The sequence below is a fragment of the Streptopelia decaocto genome (assembly GCF_964273445.1).
Source record: "Streptopelia decaocto genome assembly, chromosome: 17".
Lineage (NCBI taxonomy): Eukaryota > Metazoa > Chordata > Aves > Columbiformes > Columbidae > Streptopelia > Streptopelia decaocto.
The window spans coordinates 1,679,128-1,701,147 of record NC_138672.1 but is presented as its reverse complement, the minus strand read 5'-3'; the positions used below and the strand labels follow the sequence as shown (position 1 = coordinate 1,701,147).

Genomic DNA, 22,020 nt, shown 5'->3' with positions numbered 1-22,020 from the left:
CCAGTTTGGGTTCTAAACCTAACCCAGCTCAGCCTGGGTGTGAGCCAAGCTTAGGGCTGAGCCCTGCCAGACCCAACCTGCAGGAAAGCTGCTGGGCCTTGCTCTGTCCATCCCTGGGGGTGACAGCCCAGCCTGGGTGAGGGGCGCACACCCAGGATTAGGAGATTTTCCCCAAACCCACTATGTTGGAGGCAGCTTGGGCACCAACTGCAGTGGGCAGCAGTGCAGGCAGCAGCGCGGGCAGCAGTGGGGCAGCAGTGGGACAGCAGTGGTACAGCAGTGGGTACAGCAGTGGGTACAGCAGTGGGGCAGCAGTGGGACAGCAGTGGGACAGCAGTGGGTACAGCAGTGGGGCAGCAGTGGGGCAGCAGTGGGACAGCAGTGGGTACAGCAGTGGGGCAGCAGTGGGACAGCAGTGGGACAGCAGTGGGGCAGCAGTGGGTACAGCAGTGGGGCAGCAGTGGGACAGCAGTGGGGCAGCAGTGGGTACAGCAGTGGGTACAGCAGTGGGACAGCAGTGGGACAGCAGTGGGGCAGCAGTGGTACAGCAGTGGGGCAGCAGTGGGTACAGCAGTGGGGCAGCAGTGGGACAGCAGTGGGGCAGCAGTGGTACAGCAGTGGGTACAGCAGTGGGTACAGCAGTGGGACAGCAGTGGGACAGCAGTGGGGCAGCAGTGGGTACAGCAGTGGGTACAGCAGTGGTATAGCAGTGGGTACAGCAGTGGTACAGCAGTGGTACAGCAGTGGGGCAGCAGTGGTACAGCAGTGGGACAGCAGTGGGGCAGCAGTGGGTACAGCAGTGGGGCAGCAGTGGGACAGCAGTGGGTACAGCAGTGGGTACAGCAGTGTTACAGCAGTGGTACAGCAGTGGGTACAGCAGTGGGTACAGCAGTGGGGCAGCAGTGGGTACAGCAGTGGGGCAGCAGTGGGGCAGCAGTGGTACAGCAGTGGTACAGCAGTGGGACAGCAGTGGGTACAGCAGTGGGACAGCAGTGGGTACAGCAGTGGGTACAGCAGTGGGACAGCAGTGGGGCAGCAGTGGGACAGCAGTGGTACAGCAGTGGGTACAGCAGTGGGACAGCAGTGGGTACAGCAGTGGGACAGCAGTGGGACAGCAGTGGGTACAGCAGTGGGGCAGCAGTGGGGCAGCAGTGGGACAGCAGTGGGTACAGCAGTGGGGCAGCAGTGGGACAGCAGTGGGGCAGCAGTGGGTACAGCAGTGGGTACAGCAGTGGGGCAGCAGTGGGACAGCAGTGGGTACAGCAGTGGGTACAGCAGTGGGACAGCAGTGGGTACAGCAGTGGGTACAGCAGTGGGGCAGCAGTGGGTACAGCAGTGGGGCAGCAGTGGGGCAGCAGTGGGTACAGCAGTGGGGCAGCAGTGGGTACAGCAGTGGGGCAGCAGTGGGACAGCAGTGGGACAGCAGTGGTACAGCAGTGGGTACAGCAGTGTTACAGCAGTGGGACAGCAGTGGGGCAGCAGTGTTACAGCAGTGGGACAGCAGTGGGGCAGCAGTGGGACAGCAGTGGGACAGCAGTGGGTACAGCAGTGGGGCAGCAGTGGGTACAGCAGTGGGGCAGCAGTCGTACAGCAGTGGGTACAGCAGTGTTACAGCAGTGGGACAGCAGTGGGGCAGCAGTGTTACAGCAGTGGGGCAGCAGTGGGTACAGCAGTGGGACAGCAGTGGTACAGCAGTGGTACAGCAGTGGGACAGCAGTGGGACAGCAGTGGGTACAGCAGTGGGTACAGCAGTGGGGCAGCAGTGGGACAGCAGTGGGTACAGCAGTGTTACAGCAGTGGGACAGCAGTGGGGCAGCAGTGGGTACAGCAGTGGGGCAGCAGTGGGTACAGCAGTGTTACAGCAGTGGGTACAGCAGTGGGACAGCAGTGTTACAGCAGTGGGTACAGCAGTGGGGCAGCAGTGGGTACAGCAGTGTTACAGCAGTGGGTACAGCAGTGGGACAGCAGTGTTACAGCAGTGGGTACAGCAGTGGGGCAGCAGTGGGTACAGCAGTGGGTACAGCAGTGGGACAGCAGTGGGGCAGCAGTGGGTACAGCAGTGGGTACAGCAGTGGGTACAGCAGTGTTACAGCAGTGGGTACAGCAGTGGGACAGCAGTGTTACAGCAGTGGGTACAGCAGTGGGTACAGCAGTGGGACAGCAGTGGGTACAGCAGTGGGACAGCAGTGGGGCAGCAGTGGGACAGCAGTGGTACAGCAGTGGTACAGCAGTGGGGCAGCAGTGGGTACAGCAGTGGTATAGCAGTGGGTACAGCAGTGGTACAGCAGTGGGACAGCAGTGGGGCAGCAGTGGGTACAGCAGTGGGGCAGCAGTGGGACAGCAGTGGGTACAGCAGTGGGTACAGCAGTGTTACAGCAGTGGTACAGCAGTGGGTACAGCAGTGGGTACAGCAGTGGGGCAGCAGTGGGTACAGCAGTGGGGCAGCAGTGGGGCAGCAGTGGTACAGCAGTGGTACAGCAGTGGGACAGCAGTGGGTACAGCAGTGGGACAGCAGTGGGTACAGCAGTGGGTACAGCAGTGGGACAGCAGTGGGGCAGCAGTGGGACAGCAGTGGTACAGCAGTGGGTACAGCAGTGGGACAGCAGTGGGTACAGCAGTGGGACAGCAGTGGGACAGCAGTGGGTACAGCAGTGGGGCAGCAGTGGGGCAGCAGTGGGACAGCAGTGGGTACAGCAGTGGGGCAGCAGTGGGACAGCAGTGGGGCAGCAGTGGGTACAGCAGTGGGTACAGCAGTGGGGCAGCAGTGGGACAGCAGTGGGTACAGCAGTGGGTACAGCAGTGGGACAGCAGTGGGTACAGCAGTGGGTACAGCAGTGGGGCAGCAGTGGGTACAGCAGTGGGGCAGCAGTGGGGCAGCAGTGGGTACAGCAGTGGGGCAGCAGTGGGTACAGCAGTGGGGCAGCAGTGGGACAGCAGTGGGACAGCAGTGGTACAGCAGTGGGTACAGCAGTGTTACAGCAGTGGGACAGCAGTGGGGCAGCAGTGTTACAGCAGTGGGACAGCAGTGGGGCAGCAGTGGGACAGCAGTGGGACAGCAGTGGGTACAGCAGTGGGGCAGCAGTGGGTACAGCAGTGGGGCAGCAGTCGTACAGCAGTGGGTACAGCAGTGTTACAGCAGTGGGACAGCAGTGGGGCAGCAGTGTTACAGCAGTGGGGCAGCAGTGGGTACAGCAGTGGGACAGCAGTGGTACAGCAGTGGTACAGCAGTGGGACAGCAGTGGGACAGCAGTGGGTACAGCAGTGGGTACAGCAGTGGGGCAGCAGTGGGACAGCAGTGGGTACAGCAGTGTTACAGCAGTGGGACAGCAGTGGGGCAGCAGTGGGTACAGCAGTGGGGCAGCAGTGGGTACAGCAGTGTTACAGCAGTGGGTACAGCAGTGGGACAGCAGTGTTACAGCAGTGGGTACAGCAGTGGGGCAGCAGTGGGTACAGCAGTGTTACAGCAGTGGGTACAGCAGTGGGACAGCAGTGTTACAGCAGTGGGTACAGCAGTGGGGCAGCAGTGGGTACAGCAGTGGGTACAGCAGTGGGACAGCAGTGGGGCAGCAGTGGGTACAGCAGTGGGTACAGCAGTGGGTACAGCAGTGTTACAGCAGTGGGTACAGCAGTGGGACAGCAGTGTTACAGCAGTGGGTACAGCAGTGGGTACAGCAGTGGGACAGCAGTGGGTACAGCAGTGGGACAGCAGTGGGGCAGCAGTGGGACAGCAGTGGTACAGCAGTGGGACAGCAGTGGGACAGCAGTGGGTACAGCAGTGGGACAGCAGTGGGTACAGCAGTGGGACAGCAGTGGTACAGCAGTGGGTACAGCAGTGGGACAGCAGTGGGTACAGCAGTGGGGCAGCAGTGGGGCAGCAGTGGGACAGCAGTGGTACAGCAGTGGGACAGCAGCGGGTACAGCAGTGGTACAGCAGTGTGGCAGCAGTGTGGCAGCAGTGGTACAGCAGTGGTACAGCAGTGGGGCAGCAGTGGGAGAGCAGTGGGACAGCAGTGGTACAGCAGTGGGAGAGCAGTGGGACAGCAGTGGTACAGCAGTGGTACAGCAGTGGGGCAGCAGTGGGTACAGCAGTGGGAGAGCAGTGGGACAGCAGTGGTACAGCAGTGGTACAGCAGTGGGGCAGCAGTGGGTACAGCAGTGGGGCAGCAGTGGGTACAGCAGTGGGTACAGCAGTGGGACAGCAGTGGGGCAGCAGTGGGTACAGCAGTGGGGCAGCAGTGGGACAGCAGTGGGGCAGCAGTGGGGCAGCAGTGGGTACAGCAGTGGGTACAGCAGTGGGTACAGCAGTGGTACAGCAGTGGGGCAGCAGTGGGTACAGCAGTGGGTACAGCAGTGGGTACAGCAGTGGGTACAGCAGTGGTACAGCAGTGGGGCAGCAGTGGGTACAGCAGTGGGGCAGCAGTGGGGCAGCAGTGGGTACAGCAGTGGGGCAGCAGTGGGGCAGCAGTGGGTACAGCAGTGTTACAGCAGTGGTACAGCAGTGGGGCAGCAGTGGGGCAGCAGTGGGTACAGCAGTGGGTACAGCAGTGTTACAGCAGTGGTACAGCAGTGGGTACAGCAGTGGGACAGCAGTGGGTACAGCAGTGGGACAGCAGTGGGGCAGCAGTGGGTACAGCAGTGGGACAGCAGTGGGGCAGCAGTGGTACAGCAGTGGTACAGCAGTGGGTACAGCAGTGTTACAGCAGTGGGTACAGCAGTGGGTACAGCAGTGGTACAGCAGTGGGGCAGCAGTGGGTACAGCAGTGGGGCAGCAGTGGGGCGTCCTGTGCAGGGCAGCGCGCCCCGGGCAGGCCGGGCTCATAAAGGCCGTGTTGTTGTGCGGGCTGGGAGCTGGGCTGAGCCTGCCCTGCCCCCTCCCGCCGTTCCCAGCCTATTCTACCTTCTGTGTAGGAACTGGTTTTTCTTCCTGGCTATTGTTTCCGCTGGATTGGTTAGATTGCTCCAGGCCTTGCTCAGATTTCCTTTCTCACGCCTTTTTTTTTTTTTCTTATATTCCCGTTTTCTGATGCAGCTTCTGTTCTCGCCCCAATTAAAGCAGCAGGCGCTGCCAGCCGGATGGGGGTTTGGGGGTCTCCTCCCGGCTGTGACCCAGTGCTCACTGCGATTGCCCCGGACGAGGGGCCGGCTCCAAAATGGTGTTCCCGTGCTGGGCAGCCTGCTCTCGGTCGGAAGGGGCAGCCTGTGCCCTGCACAACCTGCGGGCTACACAAGCTGCTCAGGCTCAAGCTGCTCAAGTTTCCATCTTTCTGCACCTTAGTCCATGAAATCAACTCTTTTTGCTTTAGTAATCAAAAGTGAGGGCTCTGGTGCGTGGCTCCTGTGGAGCCCCACGTGGGCTGCGAGCTGCAGGGTGGGATTGCAGGGGTGACCCGGGGTGGCACCACGTCACCCCCAGCCCGGCTCCCTCCTGCGATGCTGCCACCCAGCATGGCCCTTTTCCCTTCCCAAGACTGAGCTCATCCCACTGAACTTCAGCTGCTGCATCTGAGCAGAGTGAGGAGAATCCTGGCCCTATCCCATGGCATGGATTTAAGGGCAGGCTTGAGAAAGGACAACCTGCGTCTGGCCGTTGAGCCGGGGGCTGACATGGGAGGGGGCTGCTGTGCATCTCCGGAGGGTTGGCTGTGATGGAGTGATCCCAGCCTCAACCTGTGAACCGTGCCCGGAGGACATGGCCCCGGTCCCCAGCCCCTTCGCCCCCGCTGCACCGCACCGTGGGCTGGGCAGGGTGCGGGCAGGATGCCTCGGTGCCTCCGGAGGTGCTGTCCTCCAGCAGGAGGTCTGGCGCTCAGGGAGGGGCAGGTAGTGCAGATGGTATCTGGCTCCAGCTGGGGAAGGCAGCGCGGCCCCCGGGGCCTCCGCGTTGCACCGCGGGCGGACTTGGGTTCCCAGATAAAAATAGAAGCTGAAACGTGAGCCCAACTTCCCCGGCCGCTGCCGTTGCCAGCTCAGCCTCTGCCCGCGCACCCGGAGCCCCGTCCCGGGGGCACCAGGGCCTCTGACCCCCAGGGTTCCCCAGGGAGGACAGAACAGGAGGAGGGGATGGGGGTGAGGATGCTCATGGACCAGATGGCCACACAGCCACCTGGCCCAGGGTGGCCTTGGCCACTTGTGCAGGGCTGAAATCTGCTCTGGGGAAAAGCGGTGAGCTCTGGGGGCACAGCTGGCAGCCGCCATGGCTTTGGGGGCTCTGTACGGGGCAAGGGGAGGAAACCTGCCGTATGTGATACAGGTGGTCCCAAGAGCTCAACCAGAGGAAGGACAGCTGCCAGGGGAGGCCAGAAGGAGCAGGAATAGGGGTAGCTGTTGGCTTAATATGTAATAGATTATTTTCTAAAGCTTGCCCAGCACTGGAAGTGGAGGACACAACCACCCATACAGTTGCATGTTCAACCAGGAGGGTGGAGCGATGGAACTGGGGCTTCATCTGCAGTGCTGGGGTTTCGTGGGACCTGGGTCAGGCATAAAACTCAGTTCCCAGCATGGCCAGCCTGTATTTGGGTAGCGAAGAGCAGTGCCATGCCTGACTGTTCATGATCTGAGTGTTGGACTCGTCTATAGAAAGCAAAGTTTCAATCCTTTGTAGTTTCCAGGGCTCTGACTGTCACAGTCACAAAATGTATCTCTGTGATCCTTCCCATTTCTGGTGCCAAGATGTGATGCTCCTGAAGGTCTGCTGGATGCTCTATAGACAGACTTCCACATGCGTTTTAATTTTGGGGTGAGACCCTTTCAAATATGACCTGACAGGACATGGACCCTTGCTCTGTTTCCAGTGCTGGGGTGATTTCAGAGCTGAGGTTGGGTTGGTTTTTCCAGCCCTCACATTCACCACCCTCCAGCATCCTCTGGCCAAGCTCTCACCTCCAGCTGGCTCAGCAGCTCGGTAGCTTGATGCAGAGCAGCAGTGAGCCCAGCTGCGGGGAGCTGCCGAGTTAACCCTTCTCCTGCCGTGGTGCAGGCTGCCTTGGGGTGGCTCAGGAGCAGAGTGGGGCGGGCGGTGTGTGCCTCAGAGCTGCACGGTGCAGGTTTGCACACCCAGAAGGGTTAACCCTCACCCCAAGGTGGATATAAAGCACGTTTCTGCAGGCAGGGTGGCAACGGGCTGCAATAGGACTGGAGGAGTGAAGGCAACCTCAGTCGGGCAGGGAGGAGGTTGAGAAGAAACAGTTCACCCCCAGCTCCCAGCAGCTCCTGGCACAGTGCTCACCCTAAAACGAAGGCTTTGGGGATGCTGCGTAACCTCATTATAAGGCAGTTATTACTGGTTTGGCTTTGTTATTAAACTTGTAGGTGCTGGGAGCCTGTCCTGGAGCAGCACCACGCTGTGCTGGGTGCTGTATAAACAGGGCTTGAGGCTACAGTGAAGGTTGGGTCAAGGGTGCTGGGGCAGCTCCAGCTCTCTGGAGGGGCTCAGCCCCCATCTCTGCAGCTCACAGCCCAGCCGGGAGGAAAACGAGTGAGCCTCGAGACGTCTGAAAGGCAGCTGGAGGCGGCACAGGGACTTGGGGGGATGTGTGCGGCGGAAGAGGGGGTTGAGCATCAGTTTTTTTTCCCCTGGGAAATTCAGCTTTGCATGTGGGTTTAGGTGTAGTGCCGGCTGAGTTTCTCATCACTGCAAAGGCCTTGAGGTACTAAAAAGGGCTTTCGGTGTCACTGACGATTAGGCGCCGACTACCCCAGGCAGCGTGACGGCGGGCGGCGGGATGGGGTTTGCGGTTGGGGACCGGCAGCCGTCTGCGCGGAGCTCGAGGGAGCGCGTGTGCGCCCAGAGGAGCCAAAAGCCAACATCACAACCCCTGGTGCCGGCCCTGCCGGATGCTGAGCCCGCAACGGCACCTCCGCTCCTCATCTGAGGATGCGCTCGTGCTTCTCCACCCATCCCCGCCCTCCTCCGGGGGAGATGATGGACCCCTCCAGCCCCAAAATCACATCATTTTATCCTGCTAAGTGCAGCTGCAAACCGACAAGTGAAAATGGAGAGGGGGTTTGCCCCAACACAGAGCTGATGGGAGCTCCATAAAAGAGCCAAGAGGAGCTGGGGTTCCGGCGGGGCCTCGGGGCTCCATCAGCTCCGGCCACTTCTCTGCCCCAGGCTGACCCCATCCTCGTTATCTCCCCAATCTCACCAGCAGAGCAGCTCCGCTAATCTGCCCGTTTCAGCGCCGTGGTTCATGCTCCCAGACAAGCGAGGCCCTTCTAGCTGTCAGGTGAGCCTTTCCCAGAGCTTATGCAAATGATACTAATTAAAGGCATTCTTATCTGTTCGATTTCCCACACCTTTTGCCTCCGAGGGGGATAGAAAACTTCATGTTTTAACTCCGTATTTCATGGCACTCGGAAGGACTGCCTAGGGAAAGTGTTGGGAAATGCAGCGGGTCACTCCTGATGAGAAGAGCTGGCTTATGCAAGTGTTGAAACACTTTATTATGCATGAGAAACCTTCCAGAAACGGATGACTAATAGCAAAGCGGGAGCAGAGAAAGCAGTGGGAACGCCGTACCAGGCTGGCATGGGATCCCATGTCATCTTACCAGCTTAGCAGGGTTGGGCTGGGTCAGCACTTGCCTAAGAGACCTCTCAGAGTACCTGGCTAGCGATGAGGGAAGTGATGTTAATGATTCAATAAACAGAGCCCTTCCCTCTTTGTGAACCAAAATTCCCCTGCGTGATGCCAGGAACCAACCGGCAGCCCCGTATTTCCACCAGCTGCATGCTGCTCAAGCTCAGTGCCCATAAAAATACCGGTGGTCATGGCGCAGGCGGGTTTGGTGGAAGATGCCCAGGCTGCAGGGCCATGTGCACCATCATGGTCCATCTCCTGGCACAGCTCTTGCTGTCTGGTTGGCAGACGGGGCTCCCCGGGGTTGGTGGTCGCTGAAGACTGTTGTGTGCCCCAAGAGCCATTGCTCTCTGGAAGGAATCACAGCATCACAGCGTTGCTTTGGTTGGAAAGGACCTCCAAGATCATTGAGTCCAAGCATCAGCCCAACACTGCCAAGTCCACCCCCTAAGCAACCCCGTGCATCTCATCTGCTGCTTGGGTGGGTTTGCTGGTGCCCAAGGACAGATGTTAGACCATTGGTAACAGAGCAGGAGCAGCAATGTGCACCTTTACAGTTCCCTGGTACTGGTGATAAGAAGGTCAATGAAGAAAGCTCTTGGCATAAAGAGGAAGGGAAACATGCTGGCCAGCTGCTTTCTGAAAACCCCCTGGGAGGTGCAGCCATCCCCGGGCCTGGCTCTGCACCCAGAGACGGCCTTTGCACCCACAGGGTGTGGGAAGCTCTGCTGGGTGGAATCGCTGAGGTTCTTGCTCTTTGTGCAAGGACCTTGAAGGCGCTGCAGGGCAGAGAGGAATCCAGCCCCGGGCGCCGCTGGAGGAAGAGGAGGGTGTCTGAAGGTCAAAGCTGCGAGCGCAGCAAGGAGGAGCTGGAGACTTGGGAAAAGCGTGTGAAAATATACACGTGGGCAGATGAGCGTGATCAGCTCCTGGCCTGTGTTTGGAATTTGCCATGTTGTTACCTGAGTTTTTTTCACTGTCCTTCGCACCATCTCCTTTCTGAGTGCTTTCTGCTGTGGGAGGTGGGAGGCAGAGCTGTCTGTCTGTAACGCCGGGGCTTGGGGGTGCATGTGGGTGACTTGTGCTGGGGAGATAGCTGGCTGAGCCCGGGCATCCTGCGTGCCCATTCTGGGGAGGTTTCTAGTCTCAGTAAGTCCCCGAAAGAAACTCTTGGATGCTCAAGGACTGTGGTTTCACAACCAAAATGAGAGTTGCAACCTCCATCCGGAGGAGTGGCCCTTTCACCAGGTGATATCCATCTTGGAGAGAGAAAGAAAGAAAGAAAGGGAAGAGGGTAGGTGGTGAGTAGGAAAAGAGATACCGCTCCAGGTGGCTGTTGAATAGTCCTGTGATATGGCAAGCAGAAGACGCCCAAGGAATTGTCCTGACATGAGCTGCCCGGAATTGCCCCAAAGAGTTCACTCCGGGCACTGGTGTCCTTTACAGCCAATGTGATACGCTGAGGATTTCCCAAGCCAGAAGCTCTCCAGGCAGAGGGCTGTGTCTCACCAGTAAAGCCCTGCCAAGGAGATCCCTCGGCTCTGCTGAGTGATGTTGGCCCATGGCATCTGTCAGCAGTGCAGGCAGAAGGAGCCCTGCGAGCCCAGAGACCGTTTCGGAGCCACCTGCTCCGGCAGAGCTCAGCGTCACCGAGGTGACTCTCAGAGTGCTTGGGAGATGCAGCTTTCAGGGATGTCGAAGGAAGGACCAAAACTGACTCCCCTGCTGCCTGAACCAGTCATCTTCTACATGTGTTGGGCACCAGCCTATGGACCTACAGCTGAGCTCAGGCCACTGTCTTCAGCCAAGCTCATACTGGCTCCTGGGGCCCTTTTGGAGTCCCAGGAGGTTTGGCTCCTCTTCTCTGCTGGACATGAGTTTTCTTTGAGCTTCTCAGCTTCCTGGGTGGAGGCCCAGAAAGGGGGTGGGATGCTGAGATGTCCCCGAAGCTCCAGGCTGGAGCATCCAGTCCCTCGAATCCTGAGAGGCTCGTGCGTCACAGCTGGTGAAATCCCCACCCAGGAGGGCTGGGAGAGGCAGGGATTGTCCTAAACAAAAACAAGCCGCTGGACGGGCTGCCAGGGTTGCGAAAGGACGTTTCACCTGCCTTGTCCTCCTTGGCATCGCCGGCAGGACAGCCTTGCTGTGGGCAGCTGCCCGCCCCGCCGGCCCGGCTGGGGCTGCTGGGGCTGGGGACAAGCACCTTGCTGGGCTCAGGGACCACAGCAGCACAGAGAGCCACACCAGTGTGACATCACAGAGCTGTGACATCACAGAGCTGTGACATCACAGTCCTGGGCCAGTGACATCACCCCTTCTAACCTCCGTGTCACAGCTCGGTGGTGACAGCACAGAGCAGGCTGGGCTGTGGGGTGTCCCCAGGCGCGGTGGGGGCTGCTGCACATGGCTGGGGGGGTGACAGAGCCCAGCACTGCTGTGCAGCACCTCAGCCAGGATGGGCACAGGGAGAGGGAACAGCGGTGAGGGGCCACAGCGGGACCGCAGCTTCGTCTGAGATGGGTCGCACCTGCTCCGCGTCTTTGAGGTGGGCATGGTGAGCAGAGCCTGGGGAGGCAGGGGGGTGTCAGAGCCGCGTCCCCCTGCCCAGAGAGCTTGAATTCGGCCTTGCCGGCCCTCCTGCTGAGCTGGCACAGCGGGGGGATCGCACGGGGCTGTGCTCTCCTGGCTCTGCCCAGCCGGCTGCACGTGTGCGTGCGGGGGCACCCAGCGCCTGCCCGGGCCCAGGCTGATTCACACGGGGCGCTGGAAGCCGCGCTGCCGTGGGAAAGCGCGCCCGCCATGGCTCCCGAGCGCCGGGATTGCTTCAGCGGGGGTGCAGCCAAGATCCATTTCACAGAGGGCAGAGCAGATCTAGGCTGGGATTTACCAGTGACTAAGCGTGTGCTGGCAAGGGCTGCCCTGGCGTGAGAAAGGCAGCGTGGCTCCTCCTCCCAGCTGTGCCTGCTGCCGCCCGCAGCCCTCGGGACACCGGGACACATCGCGTGTGGCTGGAGCACAAGCGTCATCAAACCAGGGGTGCGATGGGGTCCGCGGGGGGTGCAGCTGCCCGGCCCCCTCCTCTCGAGCTGAACTCACCTGTTTCCTCCCCCATGGCCCTGCCAATGTGCAGGATGGTGTGAGCAGAGCCCCTGCAACTCAGCCCCCTTGACACATCGTCCCTAGGGCAGGGCTGGGATGTGGGGCAGAAGCCGCCATCCCCACCCCAAGCTGGGTGCAGGGGCCAGAGAGACCCCAAGATGTTGCAGGGATGAAGCCAAACCCTTCACTGCCAGGTCATAGCTCCTGCTCACAGCAGTTGCACCCACAGGCAGTGTTCAGGGGTGTCTCCATCTCCTGCTGTCTCACCACGGTGAGGATTTTTGCCTTGACATCCACCTAAGCCTGCCAGAATGGATCCACGTCTAAGCCTGCCAGAATGGATCTGGGGAAACCAAACCTTCCCAAGGAGGAGAAACCCATCCCTTCCCCAGCAGAGAGGGTCCCCGCTCCACTACCCTTAAAACAAAAGCAAGACCCACACAAAAATCTGCTCCACACCCTTGGGAGGTGATGGTGAGATGCAGAAGACTGTGAGGATACGTGTCCCCTGGCAGGAGCCAAACACCCAGCCCAAGGCCACCACTCAGCCTGGTCTGTCGAGGTGGCAGGCGGCCCCGCTCGCTCCATCTCTTCTGGCTCGTTTTGGCAAGGCGTTAAAAAACGTTAATCATAGTTTTTTATTACAGCTAATTGGTGCTTCTGCTAAGTGGCTTATCTGGCTCCTGAGCCCGCCCCGTGTTTTGGGGAGGCTGAGGGTGGTGAAGGCCCGAAGGCTGGGGAGATGGCGTGGGACACGGAGCCTCATGGCTGGTGGCCCAGGGCCAGCGGGCAATGCCGGAGCAGCCGCGGGCTGCCGGGGCGAGGCTGGCCCAGGGACGTGTGTTGCCCCTGGTTTACAATAGTGCTGAGTTTCAGAGAAGCAGATGAGTTTGCCCGAGGTCTCTCCGTGCACCCGAGCAGCAGCCAGGCCCTCATGCCCGGCACCTGGCACCGCTGCCCGGACACCGCGCGTGCTCCACACTGCCAGGGCTGGGTGTTGCTGTGGATTTGTGTTGGTATTGGAGGGGACATGAGCCTGTGCCCACACGGGGTGCCTGTCCATGCCTGGCAGGACGGGGGAGGGGTTCATGGAGGAGGGGGCTGCTTGCTCCGTGGGTCCCCGCTGTGCCCATCTGGGTGGCAGCTCGGTGGCCAAGTGATTTTGGACGTCTCTATGAGCCACGCGCACCCGCAGCAGCCATTGCCTCCACCGTGCCCGGGAGGTGCCACCCTGCGTCTGTCCCGCTGCCAGGCTCCATGCCCTTCTCCGGTGTGCAGCCCCTTCCCCTGTTGTCATTGTCACAGGGCATTGTGGCCAGCCTGGGCAGCGCCCGGCACGCGTCCCTGGGAGCTGCCTGTCGCCTCTGCCCGCCTGTTGTAACCTTGTACATCCCAGATGGCACCCTGTGAGCCACACGAGGGCTTTGGGTGGTGACACCTGTGACTCCAGGTCCGGCCTGTGCAGGCTGGGACCTCCGTGAGCTTCAAAGGGACCATCGCAACCCACAGCATCAGCACTGACTCTGGCATCGACAGGATCTGTCCCATGGCTGCGGGTGACCTCCACCCTCAAAGAAGGAGCCCATCTGTCTCCTTTTCCCTGTGCATCCCTGGATCCATCCATGCTCCTCTTTCTTTTTTCATTAGCTGGGATGGGTCTGACCCAGCTAATCATGAGCTGCTGGTGCAGAGCTGAGGGAGGGGAGGCGAGAGGCAAAGGTGTGGAAAGGAGCCAGTGAGCTCCAGTCCTTGTCAGTCCAGAGAGCTGGAGCCTGGTATTGGCTGGGTCCCGCAGGCTGCAGCGTCACCTTCCCTTGTGCGAGGCTGATAGCAAACGCTGAAGTGACATTTCCTCTCTGATCTGGTAACTGCTGATCTGACTCCTCAGAAACTCAGGTTCGATCAAATGAGATCATCTTGCTGCTTCCTGGGGTTTTCACCCAGTTTCCTTTCCCCAGGCACCTGGGTTCGAACATGTGAGTGAGGAGGATGCTGTGCCCTGCGCAGGGTGGGGGTCCCGGGCACGCTCAGCCCCTGCTCTTGGGGAGCTTGCAGCTCGCTGCCCACCCGAGTGAGACGGGGATGGGCTGGTGAGCCGGCGCAGCGCAGGTTCTGACCCACGTTTGCATGAGGAGGAAGCATCTGATGCTTGCTGTGCAAATCAGGGAATTGCTGCAAAATTCCCTTTTAAAAGTGATACAGCGACTTCCGCATCATTCGGGTGCTTCCAGAATCACTCCTTGCCCATCTCCATCTGTCTGTCTGCGCTGCCGCTCTGCAGGGCTGGAGCACCCACAGGCGCAGCGGTGGCCGCGGGGGCGGCAGAGCCCGAGCGCAGCGCAGGAGGAGGACACGGGGGGTTGCTGTGTGCAGGGCCCGAGGAGCAGCCGCGACTCGGTGCCTCGGCCCCCTGGGCACCCCAGCGTGCTGTGGCCGTGCCGGCGTGGCAGTGCGGGGCTCTCGCGCCGCCTGTCCCAGGCTTCAGGAACCAGAGCCTGGGCACTGTTTGATGACCAAATCATGCCCAGGCTGGAAAGCATCTGTTGGTTTTGCAGAGGCTGATGGTGGAAATAACCTCCTGCCGGGCCGTGGCACTGAGCTCGTTTTCAAACAAATTGGCTTCCCCTTATCCTCCTTCAGGCAGCTCTGTGGGAAGAAGGGGCATCGCTGCACCTCGCCATGAACCCAGCGCTGCTCCAGCTCACACGCCACAAACCAGCGGAGCCGCCGCGGGCCCGGTCAGGTGGTGGAAAAACTTTTCTGGTTTCAACAGGCTTTGGAGCAAAGCCCCAGGCAGGGAGCTTGTTCTAGGCGGTGAAGTTATGCGCCTCTCTCCCTGCTTGCCTTGGGTGCAGCGTGCTCAAAATGCTCCGCAAGCAGAAAACAGTCCCTAAAAACAAATAGCTGGTGAAAGGAGTTGTGGCACATCCCAGCACCCAGCTCCCATCCAAGCGGGAGGGAGAGAGGAAAGCGAAGCTGTCAGGGTGCCGACTGCGGTGCTCTGGGAGATTCGGTGCTGATGGCTTCTGGGCGAGTGCATTTGGCTGCCGGCTGTGCCCTGGGCCCAGCTGAGGCTCCCGGCTGCGGCTGCTCCTTGGCGCTGGGGTTTGAGGAGCTCCTGGGGGGGGTTTGGCTCCATAAGGGCCCGTAGCTCTGAGCAAGTTGCTCGGAGACCTCTGCGGGTGTATTTTGTCAAACCAAAGGTGGGGTTAGAAAATGTGACTTGGCACTCATGGTGTTGCAGCAGAGCTAGGCTGAGCAGAGCCAGCCGGGAGCCCATGGTTTTGGGGTCTGCTGCCATCCTCCACGGCTTCCATGAGACAAGAGAGAACAAATCTTGAAGCCACAGCCTGAACTTTGGGCATCTGCTCCATGTTTTAAGGCAACCTCAGTTTCTGGTGTTTCCTGGCATTGTGTAGGGCTGGGGGTGAGGTCTGCCAGGGGCGGGCAGTGGGACTGGCACCCTGGCGTGAAGATGTGGCTAAGCACATGAGGAAGGACTGCTCTGGAGAACAGGCTCTTGTGGCTTGTGAACCCCAAAATTTCTGCCTGGTGCTGTTCTGCCACCCCCACCTCATGATGAACGGGACTGGGGGCTGCCTGGGGTGCCCATTGCAGGGCAGGGGGTGTCTGGGGAGCCTGGCCACGCTCTCACCCACCTCCCCCTCTCTCTGCTTCCAGGTGTGCAACTGCAACAAGTACCTGAAGGTGCCGAGGGAGCGGATGCGGCAGCTGGTGGCGGGCGGTGGGCAGGCGCCGGGGGACAGCCCCACAGGTGAGCGGGGGGCACTGGGGGCCGGGGGGATTCTCTGTCCTCAGCCCCCTCGCTGTGCTGCCCTGGCAGAGCAGGACCGTCCCGCTCAGGCTGGGGGGGCTGTTGGAGGAGGAACAGGGTCCTCTGCCACCAACCTGCCGCTGGGTGCTCACCAAGCACAGGCACAGAGTCGCGCATGGGATTGCCCAGCCTGGGGTGGTTGGTGACATGCCAGCAGTGGCTCAAGTGACAGCCTAAGGCCATTGCCACCCGATGTGGAAAATTCAGCTTGGGCTGCAAAATGCCCCCCAGCTGCGCTGCTGATGGTGCTTTTCCCACCCTGGGTCGGGCTGCGGGAGGAGAGAGTTGGTGCCACCTGCCTGGGGAGGCTCAGGGGGCTCAGGGTCGGGGAGAGGCTCCTCCATGCCCTGACACCGGCTGCATTAACCCCACAGGGACACATGTTGTGTTGGCGAGTGACAGTGACCGCAGGTATGCCAGGATGGGAGCGTGCCCCGCTTGCTGTCACAGCCCAGCCCAGGCTCTGCCCCCAGCCCTTGCCTGCATCACTTGTCGTGCCTCAGTTTCCCCATCTGCTTGATAGGAGAGAGCAGTGCAAAGCAGCGGCTGCCAGGTGCTCCCAGCCAGCTGTGGCTTTGCTGGGAGCTGCGCGTGTGGTTCTGGGGACAAGGGACATGGTGGGGGGGCTTTTCCCATGGTGCTGGCAGACTGGGAGTATTGCTCTTCCCAAAAGGCCGGGACATCCTCCCCTGCGGTTTCTCTGGTGAGGGCACTCACTGTGTGTGTACCCAGCGACCAGCTGGGCCTGTTCAGCCAGTTTCAGAGTATGGGAAATAGAAATGCTGTGGTTTGCGTTCAGCTGTGTGAGCGGTTTCCCCTTCCCCCTTCGGGTTGGGGACGACGGAGCTTGGGGGGGCGCACACAGCACTGTTGCTCCTCCATGCAGACTCTTCAGGGACCACCTTGCTTTACGCTTTACACCGTGTCTGCAACACCCCATAGCCCCATCGTGCCCTGCAGCCTCTTGCCAGGTCCGTCATGTCCCCCGGGGGTTTCATAGGGCAGGGCCCCCGTCCGCTGGGACAGGGAGGAGCCCTGCGCTGGACACGCTGGGCATGACCTTCTCAGGGAGCATCCTCCAATGGGAACATCCTCTGACATGGAGCAGTCAGGGACCACATCATCCTCGGGAGGTGGGTGTTTTGTTGCGAGAGAGACATGCAGTAGAAGCTGTGATTCCTGGGCAGGTGGGCACAGCTGGGCAGGTGGCACCTGACCCAAAGTGAAGACCCCTGGGGACTTGCTGGGGGGCGGCCCCTGTGCCCCAGGGCTCCAGCCACCCTGGTGTTTCCATTTCTGTTGAGATGCTGGTCGGGGCTGCTGGGATTGAGAGCGTCAGCATGAGTTCAACTCGGTTGTCCCCAAAAAGTGCCACTCTGGGTGGAAGAGTAACAGGTGAAGGGTGCGATGACGATGTCCTGCTGTTGCTTGGTGGGGATAGCAGTGGTGATGGGACAGGCTGGGCACCCGGAGGAGTGGATTCATAAGGAAAATCTCAGTCGTTCCCTGAATTTCCTTTGCATTTTTCTCTGGAGGGGGCTGGCAGCAGGGACCTGCTCTGCCCTTGGCTGTGGTCCAGTGCACAGGGGGCGCTCAGCACCCACAGCCCCCAGCTGCTCGCCCACACCGGGACTGGCCCCCGCTCCGTGACTCCAGCCCTGTCATCTCATTTGTGTCATTGGGCACGGATTAACCCCCGGGACCATGGCCAGATGCTGCTGCTTGGCAAGAAAACGTCCTTTCCCCAGGCAAGGGGGGAACCTCCTCGCGGGGGGCATCACCCCTCCAGGAGGAGCAGGCGGGTGCAGCGGGACCCGCGGGTGCTGCAGCACCATCAGCTGTGGATGGGGACAGATCCTGCAGGACCAGCCCCTGACCCGAACCCGCAGCTGCCCAGGTGCTCCCGAGTCCCAGGGTCTGGCGGTTGACAGCCCAGGGCTGCTCACGTTTTGACTACAACACTTGGGCCAGTGCTGCTCCATTTGGCTCCCAGGTTTTTATGGCAGGGCTTCCAAGTGATGAAAGGCAAATTATTCACCCTGTAATAGCTCACTCCAACTTGGACCTAGGACTTTCCCAGGTTTTAGGGAATGTTTTCCCTGACACAGCCATATTTTCCCTGTGTGAGGGATTTGATGGACATGCTGGAAATGGTTTGAAGCCTGGACGGCTTTGCCCTGTGATGTCTTTTTGCCAGTGGGATGCTTTGAGCTGCCCGGGTGCCTGGAGCAGGCAGGAGATGGGGCAGAGAGGGGCAGCAGTGCTGTGGGTCACCATGTAGCACAGGCAGGACCTCACTGGAGGCCATGGGCAGCGTGTGGGCTCCCAGATGACCCAGGGGGATGGGATGTGGCATGGGCTTTTGTCTGGCCTGGGGAAGCTTCTTGCTTAGTCAGTGTGGTAAAACCAGCTGGCGTGGGGCCCCAATGCTCAGGGGATGCACTGCCAGATGAAATCTGGTCCCTGGGAAAGATGAGGATAGAGCCCATATGATCTGGTTGGATTCGCCAAACAGAAAAGTCTGTTTGAATCATAAAATCACCCCTTGCCATCCGAAATATTTTGCAAAATGTGAAAACAACTGGTTCTGCTTTTCTTCGGGCAGTGCTGCTAACCATGCTGGAGAGAGGCAGAGGAAAAGGCACAGTGGCCAGGGACCCCAATGGGGACCCCGATGCAGCAGCCTGGGGGGCCCCAGGTTGTGTGAACATCGTCCCTGAGCAGCTGCCAAAGCTGGTACTCAGGACCAGTGAGATCTGCACTACCCATCTTTTCCTCCAATCTCGCATCCCACAAGTGCAGGGTGAGCCCCGGGCAGCCCCACGGGCAGCTGGAGGAGCAGCTGGGACACCTCTGTGAGGGGCAGCAGGACGGCATGGGGCTGGTGGGGCTGTGAGCAGCCCGACCCGGGCACCCGCTGTGCCCCAGCGGAAACTCAAGGTTTCTGTACCGGGTCCCCTCTCTGCAGCCACCACCCTAGGACAGCTGTGGGCATGGGCTGGTGGGACCCACATGCCTGGGCCAGGGCTCCAGTGCAGAGCAGGAAGAGGCCACTGCCGCAGGGGCGATCCCTGTGCTGTCCCAGGAGGGGTCTTGCACCATGGAGCAGCCTGTGCACCCTCACTGCCTCAGCACCCACCCTGCCGTGCAGGACAGGCCAAGGCACCCAGACACGTTGGGCTGCTCTGCACATTCCTGCAGGGAAGGGGACAGGTCCCCAAGGGGCTGCACCCCTGGACCCAGGGGCTCCCTTCACCCTCAGACAGGACACCCCCATGTATTCAGGCTCTCTTCCCTCTGAGGTGCAGCAGAGTGACAGGAGCATCTTGTCTCCAAGCAGGGTGGGGATGGGGGTCAGGGAAATGCAGCACAGGACTGGGGTGGGGGCTGCGATGGTGAGACCAGCCAGAAACACCCCCTGGGTTCGGCTGGGCTGTGCTCTGCCAGCTCGCCCTTTTCAGAAGAGTTTTGTTTGCTCATATGAAAAACAACTGCTGGGCTGAGAAGCCAGCGACATTTTGGTGGCTGCAGGTCTGCAGAGCTCCGACCCCAGCGCGGTGCCGAGCGGGAGGAGCTGGGGACCGCTGGGTGCTCCCGCGCGGCGCTGGCGCAGGAGCTGGCCGGGTTTTCTCCCGCTGTGGCACGGGGAGATAACAGCAACTGAAGGTGCCTCTTGCCTTGAGATCATCCTCCCCCCTCCGCCCTGGGAACATCTTAAGATCGTGGCTGGGCTGCAGCCTGGGTTGCACAATCCCAGGTCCTTTGTCCTTTGCTTATCTACCTTATTGAGGAGGAAAAGATAACCCAGCATCTCCAGTGCCCTGCAATCGAGTGCGTTTCTCAGGCTTGTAACTCTTCTTATCGGGTTCGATCTCTCACTGTGGCAAGGTTTCCCATGCACCTTTGTACTCCAAGAATGCTCCCAGGTCTGCTTTCAGCCTTGTGCAAAGCCTTTACGATGTGCGCTTTCTCCAGAACACCTCAGCCTTAATTGCCTAATTACGGACGAGTCTCCCATGTGTGCTGTTGCGCTGACAGCTGGGTGCGGCTGCCGGGCTGGGAGAAGGGCTCTCAGCTTGCACAAGCGCTGCCAGACCCCGCTGCCTCTCGGGAGGTGGCAGGAGGCTGCGGTTCCCACTGCGGAGCTGTGGGGCCAGGGCCAGGTCCCCGCCTGAGCCAGCTGGGACAAGCACCTCGCCCCAAGGCCTTGGTCTTAGATGGGGTGACACAGAGGGACCTGGGCTAGAAACAGAGCCTTTGGGGCAGGGTTTTGTGCAGAAGTACCCGGCTCCCACACGGAGTTTGAATTACAAGATAGTTCCCCAACAAAGAAACCCCGAGGGTGCCCAGGGCTCACGCACATGGGGACGGGTTGTTTCCAGCCAAACCGGGGCTGTGTGGTCTAGGCAGACGAATGGGCACAGGTTCACAGGAGCTTTGCCCTGGTCCTGCTCTCTCCTGGCTTCCCAGGCCCTGCTGTGCCTGGTCCTGCAGTGAGGGGTCCCAGCAACGCCGACCCAGGATACTGCACTGCGCTCAGCAGATTAGGCTGTAGGGACTACAGGTCACCAGTGTCACCGTCACAGTGGCCTCTTAATATGACCCCTGCACCCCTTAGGGCCTCTCTGGGGCAGGGGAGGGCGAACATCCTCCTGCCCATGACGGGCCCTCCGTCCCGTCTGCTGGCCTCAGCCCCAGCAGCTACAAGCAAGACCTTGAAGTGGGACACGTGAAAGACACCTGGTTTTTGGGCACCAGGAACCGTGCAGTGCCCTAGGACGGGAGATGTGGCTTTGCCATGGGTCCCCACCACCTCAGTGCCAGTGGCTGGGGCTGAAGGGAGCGGGTCCCTCCCGGGCCGGCGCGGCTGCTGCTGCACCCCACCTGAGGCACGTGGCAGCGGCTTGGGCACAACGCGGGGCTGCTGCAGACCTGAAAAGAGCATCTCCTGGGCTGCAGGGTTGGGGTCCCACTGCTGAGGGGGGCCTTGCTCAGCCGGGGGAGGAACTTGCTGCAGAAACTGGGGTCCTGCAGTACCCCCTTTCCCCTGGCTCAGCCCCCATCAGGCTCTGTCATCCCCAGGGTGACCCAGGCAAGAGGGGGAGAGGTGAGCAAGAGGCAAAAGGGCTTTTTATTTTTGAGATGTTTTATAATGGGATTATTAGTTCCCAAGAGGTGTTTCAAATTGATTTGGTAAGGAAGCGCTTTCATTTCTCCTCCTCAGAGATGCGGTGGGAATCCAGCCTTTGGTGCGAGCCCTCGCAGAGCTCTGGAAACCATAGATCTGAAAAACTCCGGGCACGCTGGACGGACACACGCGGCTCCCCCGTCCCCACGCACCCCCAGGTGCCTTTTGCTCCATCTCTGGCGATGTGCAGCATCCTGGTGAGCGGCTGTGCCTTCACTGGGGAGGGCTCTGCCTCTCTCAACGCGGGGAAAAACCTTCTTGAAAAAATCCCCCTTTTCCCCAGGAAAACCCTTTTATTCTGGGGGATCTGACCCTTTCCCAGCACGGTTTTCCCTGCGTGCCCGGCTGGCACCCAGCGCCTGGCGCCCGGTGGCCCTTTCACTGCAGCGGCGAGGGGAGCACAGGATCTTCAAAAGCTCTGGAAAGAATTTGGTGGGAGGGGGAGAAAGGGTTTTACAAGCTCCCATTCAAAAATGGTCACTTTGAAGTGATGTAGCATTTTCAACCCTTTGAAGAGCCACAATTAGGAGGGGGCTGGTGCAAGCGAAAGGCAAAATTACTGGGCGACCATCACGGCCTTTCTCTCCCTGGGCTTTTAAGGGATGAACTTTTCTTCCCTTTTTCTCACAGGCCTGGGGGGCGGGATGGGGGTGTCTGGGGGAGCTGGAGGTTTCCCACACCCCCGTGGCGGGGAGGAGGGGGCCTGCATTTGGCTTTGCCCACCAGCAGCTCGGCGGCTGGTGGAGCGTGTCGGAATGGAGAGCAAATTGCCCAGGATTCCTGCAGGAATCGAGTGTCCCTGCGCCGGCAGGGCTGGATGTGCCGCCAGGTCGGGCTGGGGAGTTTTGTAGGCTCCACGGTGGGGAAAGATGCTGGCCATCGGTGCTGGCCGCTGGCAATTGCAGTTGGAGCTGAAAGTCCCAACGAAGTTGCAGGTCCTGGAGGCCGATGCAGAGGTCTGGTGCGTGAGAGCAGGCGCAATAAATAGAAAAGGGGAAGAAAGGCAGATTTGTGTCCATGTGTAATAAACTGAAGAAAAACAAGTGGTGGCCCAGGGTTGTGCAGGGAGCCTGTGGTTCCTGTGCTTGGAGGCGCATCCTGCAGCTTGGGCTCCTCAGCGAGCCGGTCCCTCCATGGCCAGGCTGAGGCCACCCTGTGCCACCGGGTCACCCAGGGCAGAGGGGGCGAGGACGGGGTGAGGGCAGAGGGTGACGGGCTCTGTCCAGGAGAATCCCCTGGGAACGGGGCTCCTCCTCAGCATCCCCGCTCGGGCCGGCTCAGGGATCTCCTGAGAGCAGACCAGGTGCTTCACTACAT

At 60.3% G+C, this 22,020-nt stretch overlaps 1 protein-coding gene across 1 annotated transcript in view; it reads left to right on the top strand.

Moving 5' to 3' along the window:
* The window catches only part of EXD3 (exonuclease 3'-5' domain containing 3), a 301,277-nt gene that overhangs the window by 277,124 nt on the left and 2,133 nt on the right, over nucleotides 1-22,020 (top strand). Inside the window, exon 22 of the mRNA XM_082067865.1 lies at nucleotides 15,362-15,455. Within this exon, the coding sequence (XP_081923991.1) occupies nucleotides 15,362-15,455 (94 nt within the window). The remainder of the gene's footprint in view (nucleotides 1-15,361; nucleotides 15,456-22,020) is intronic.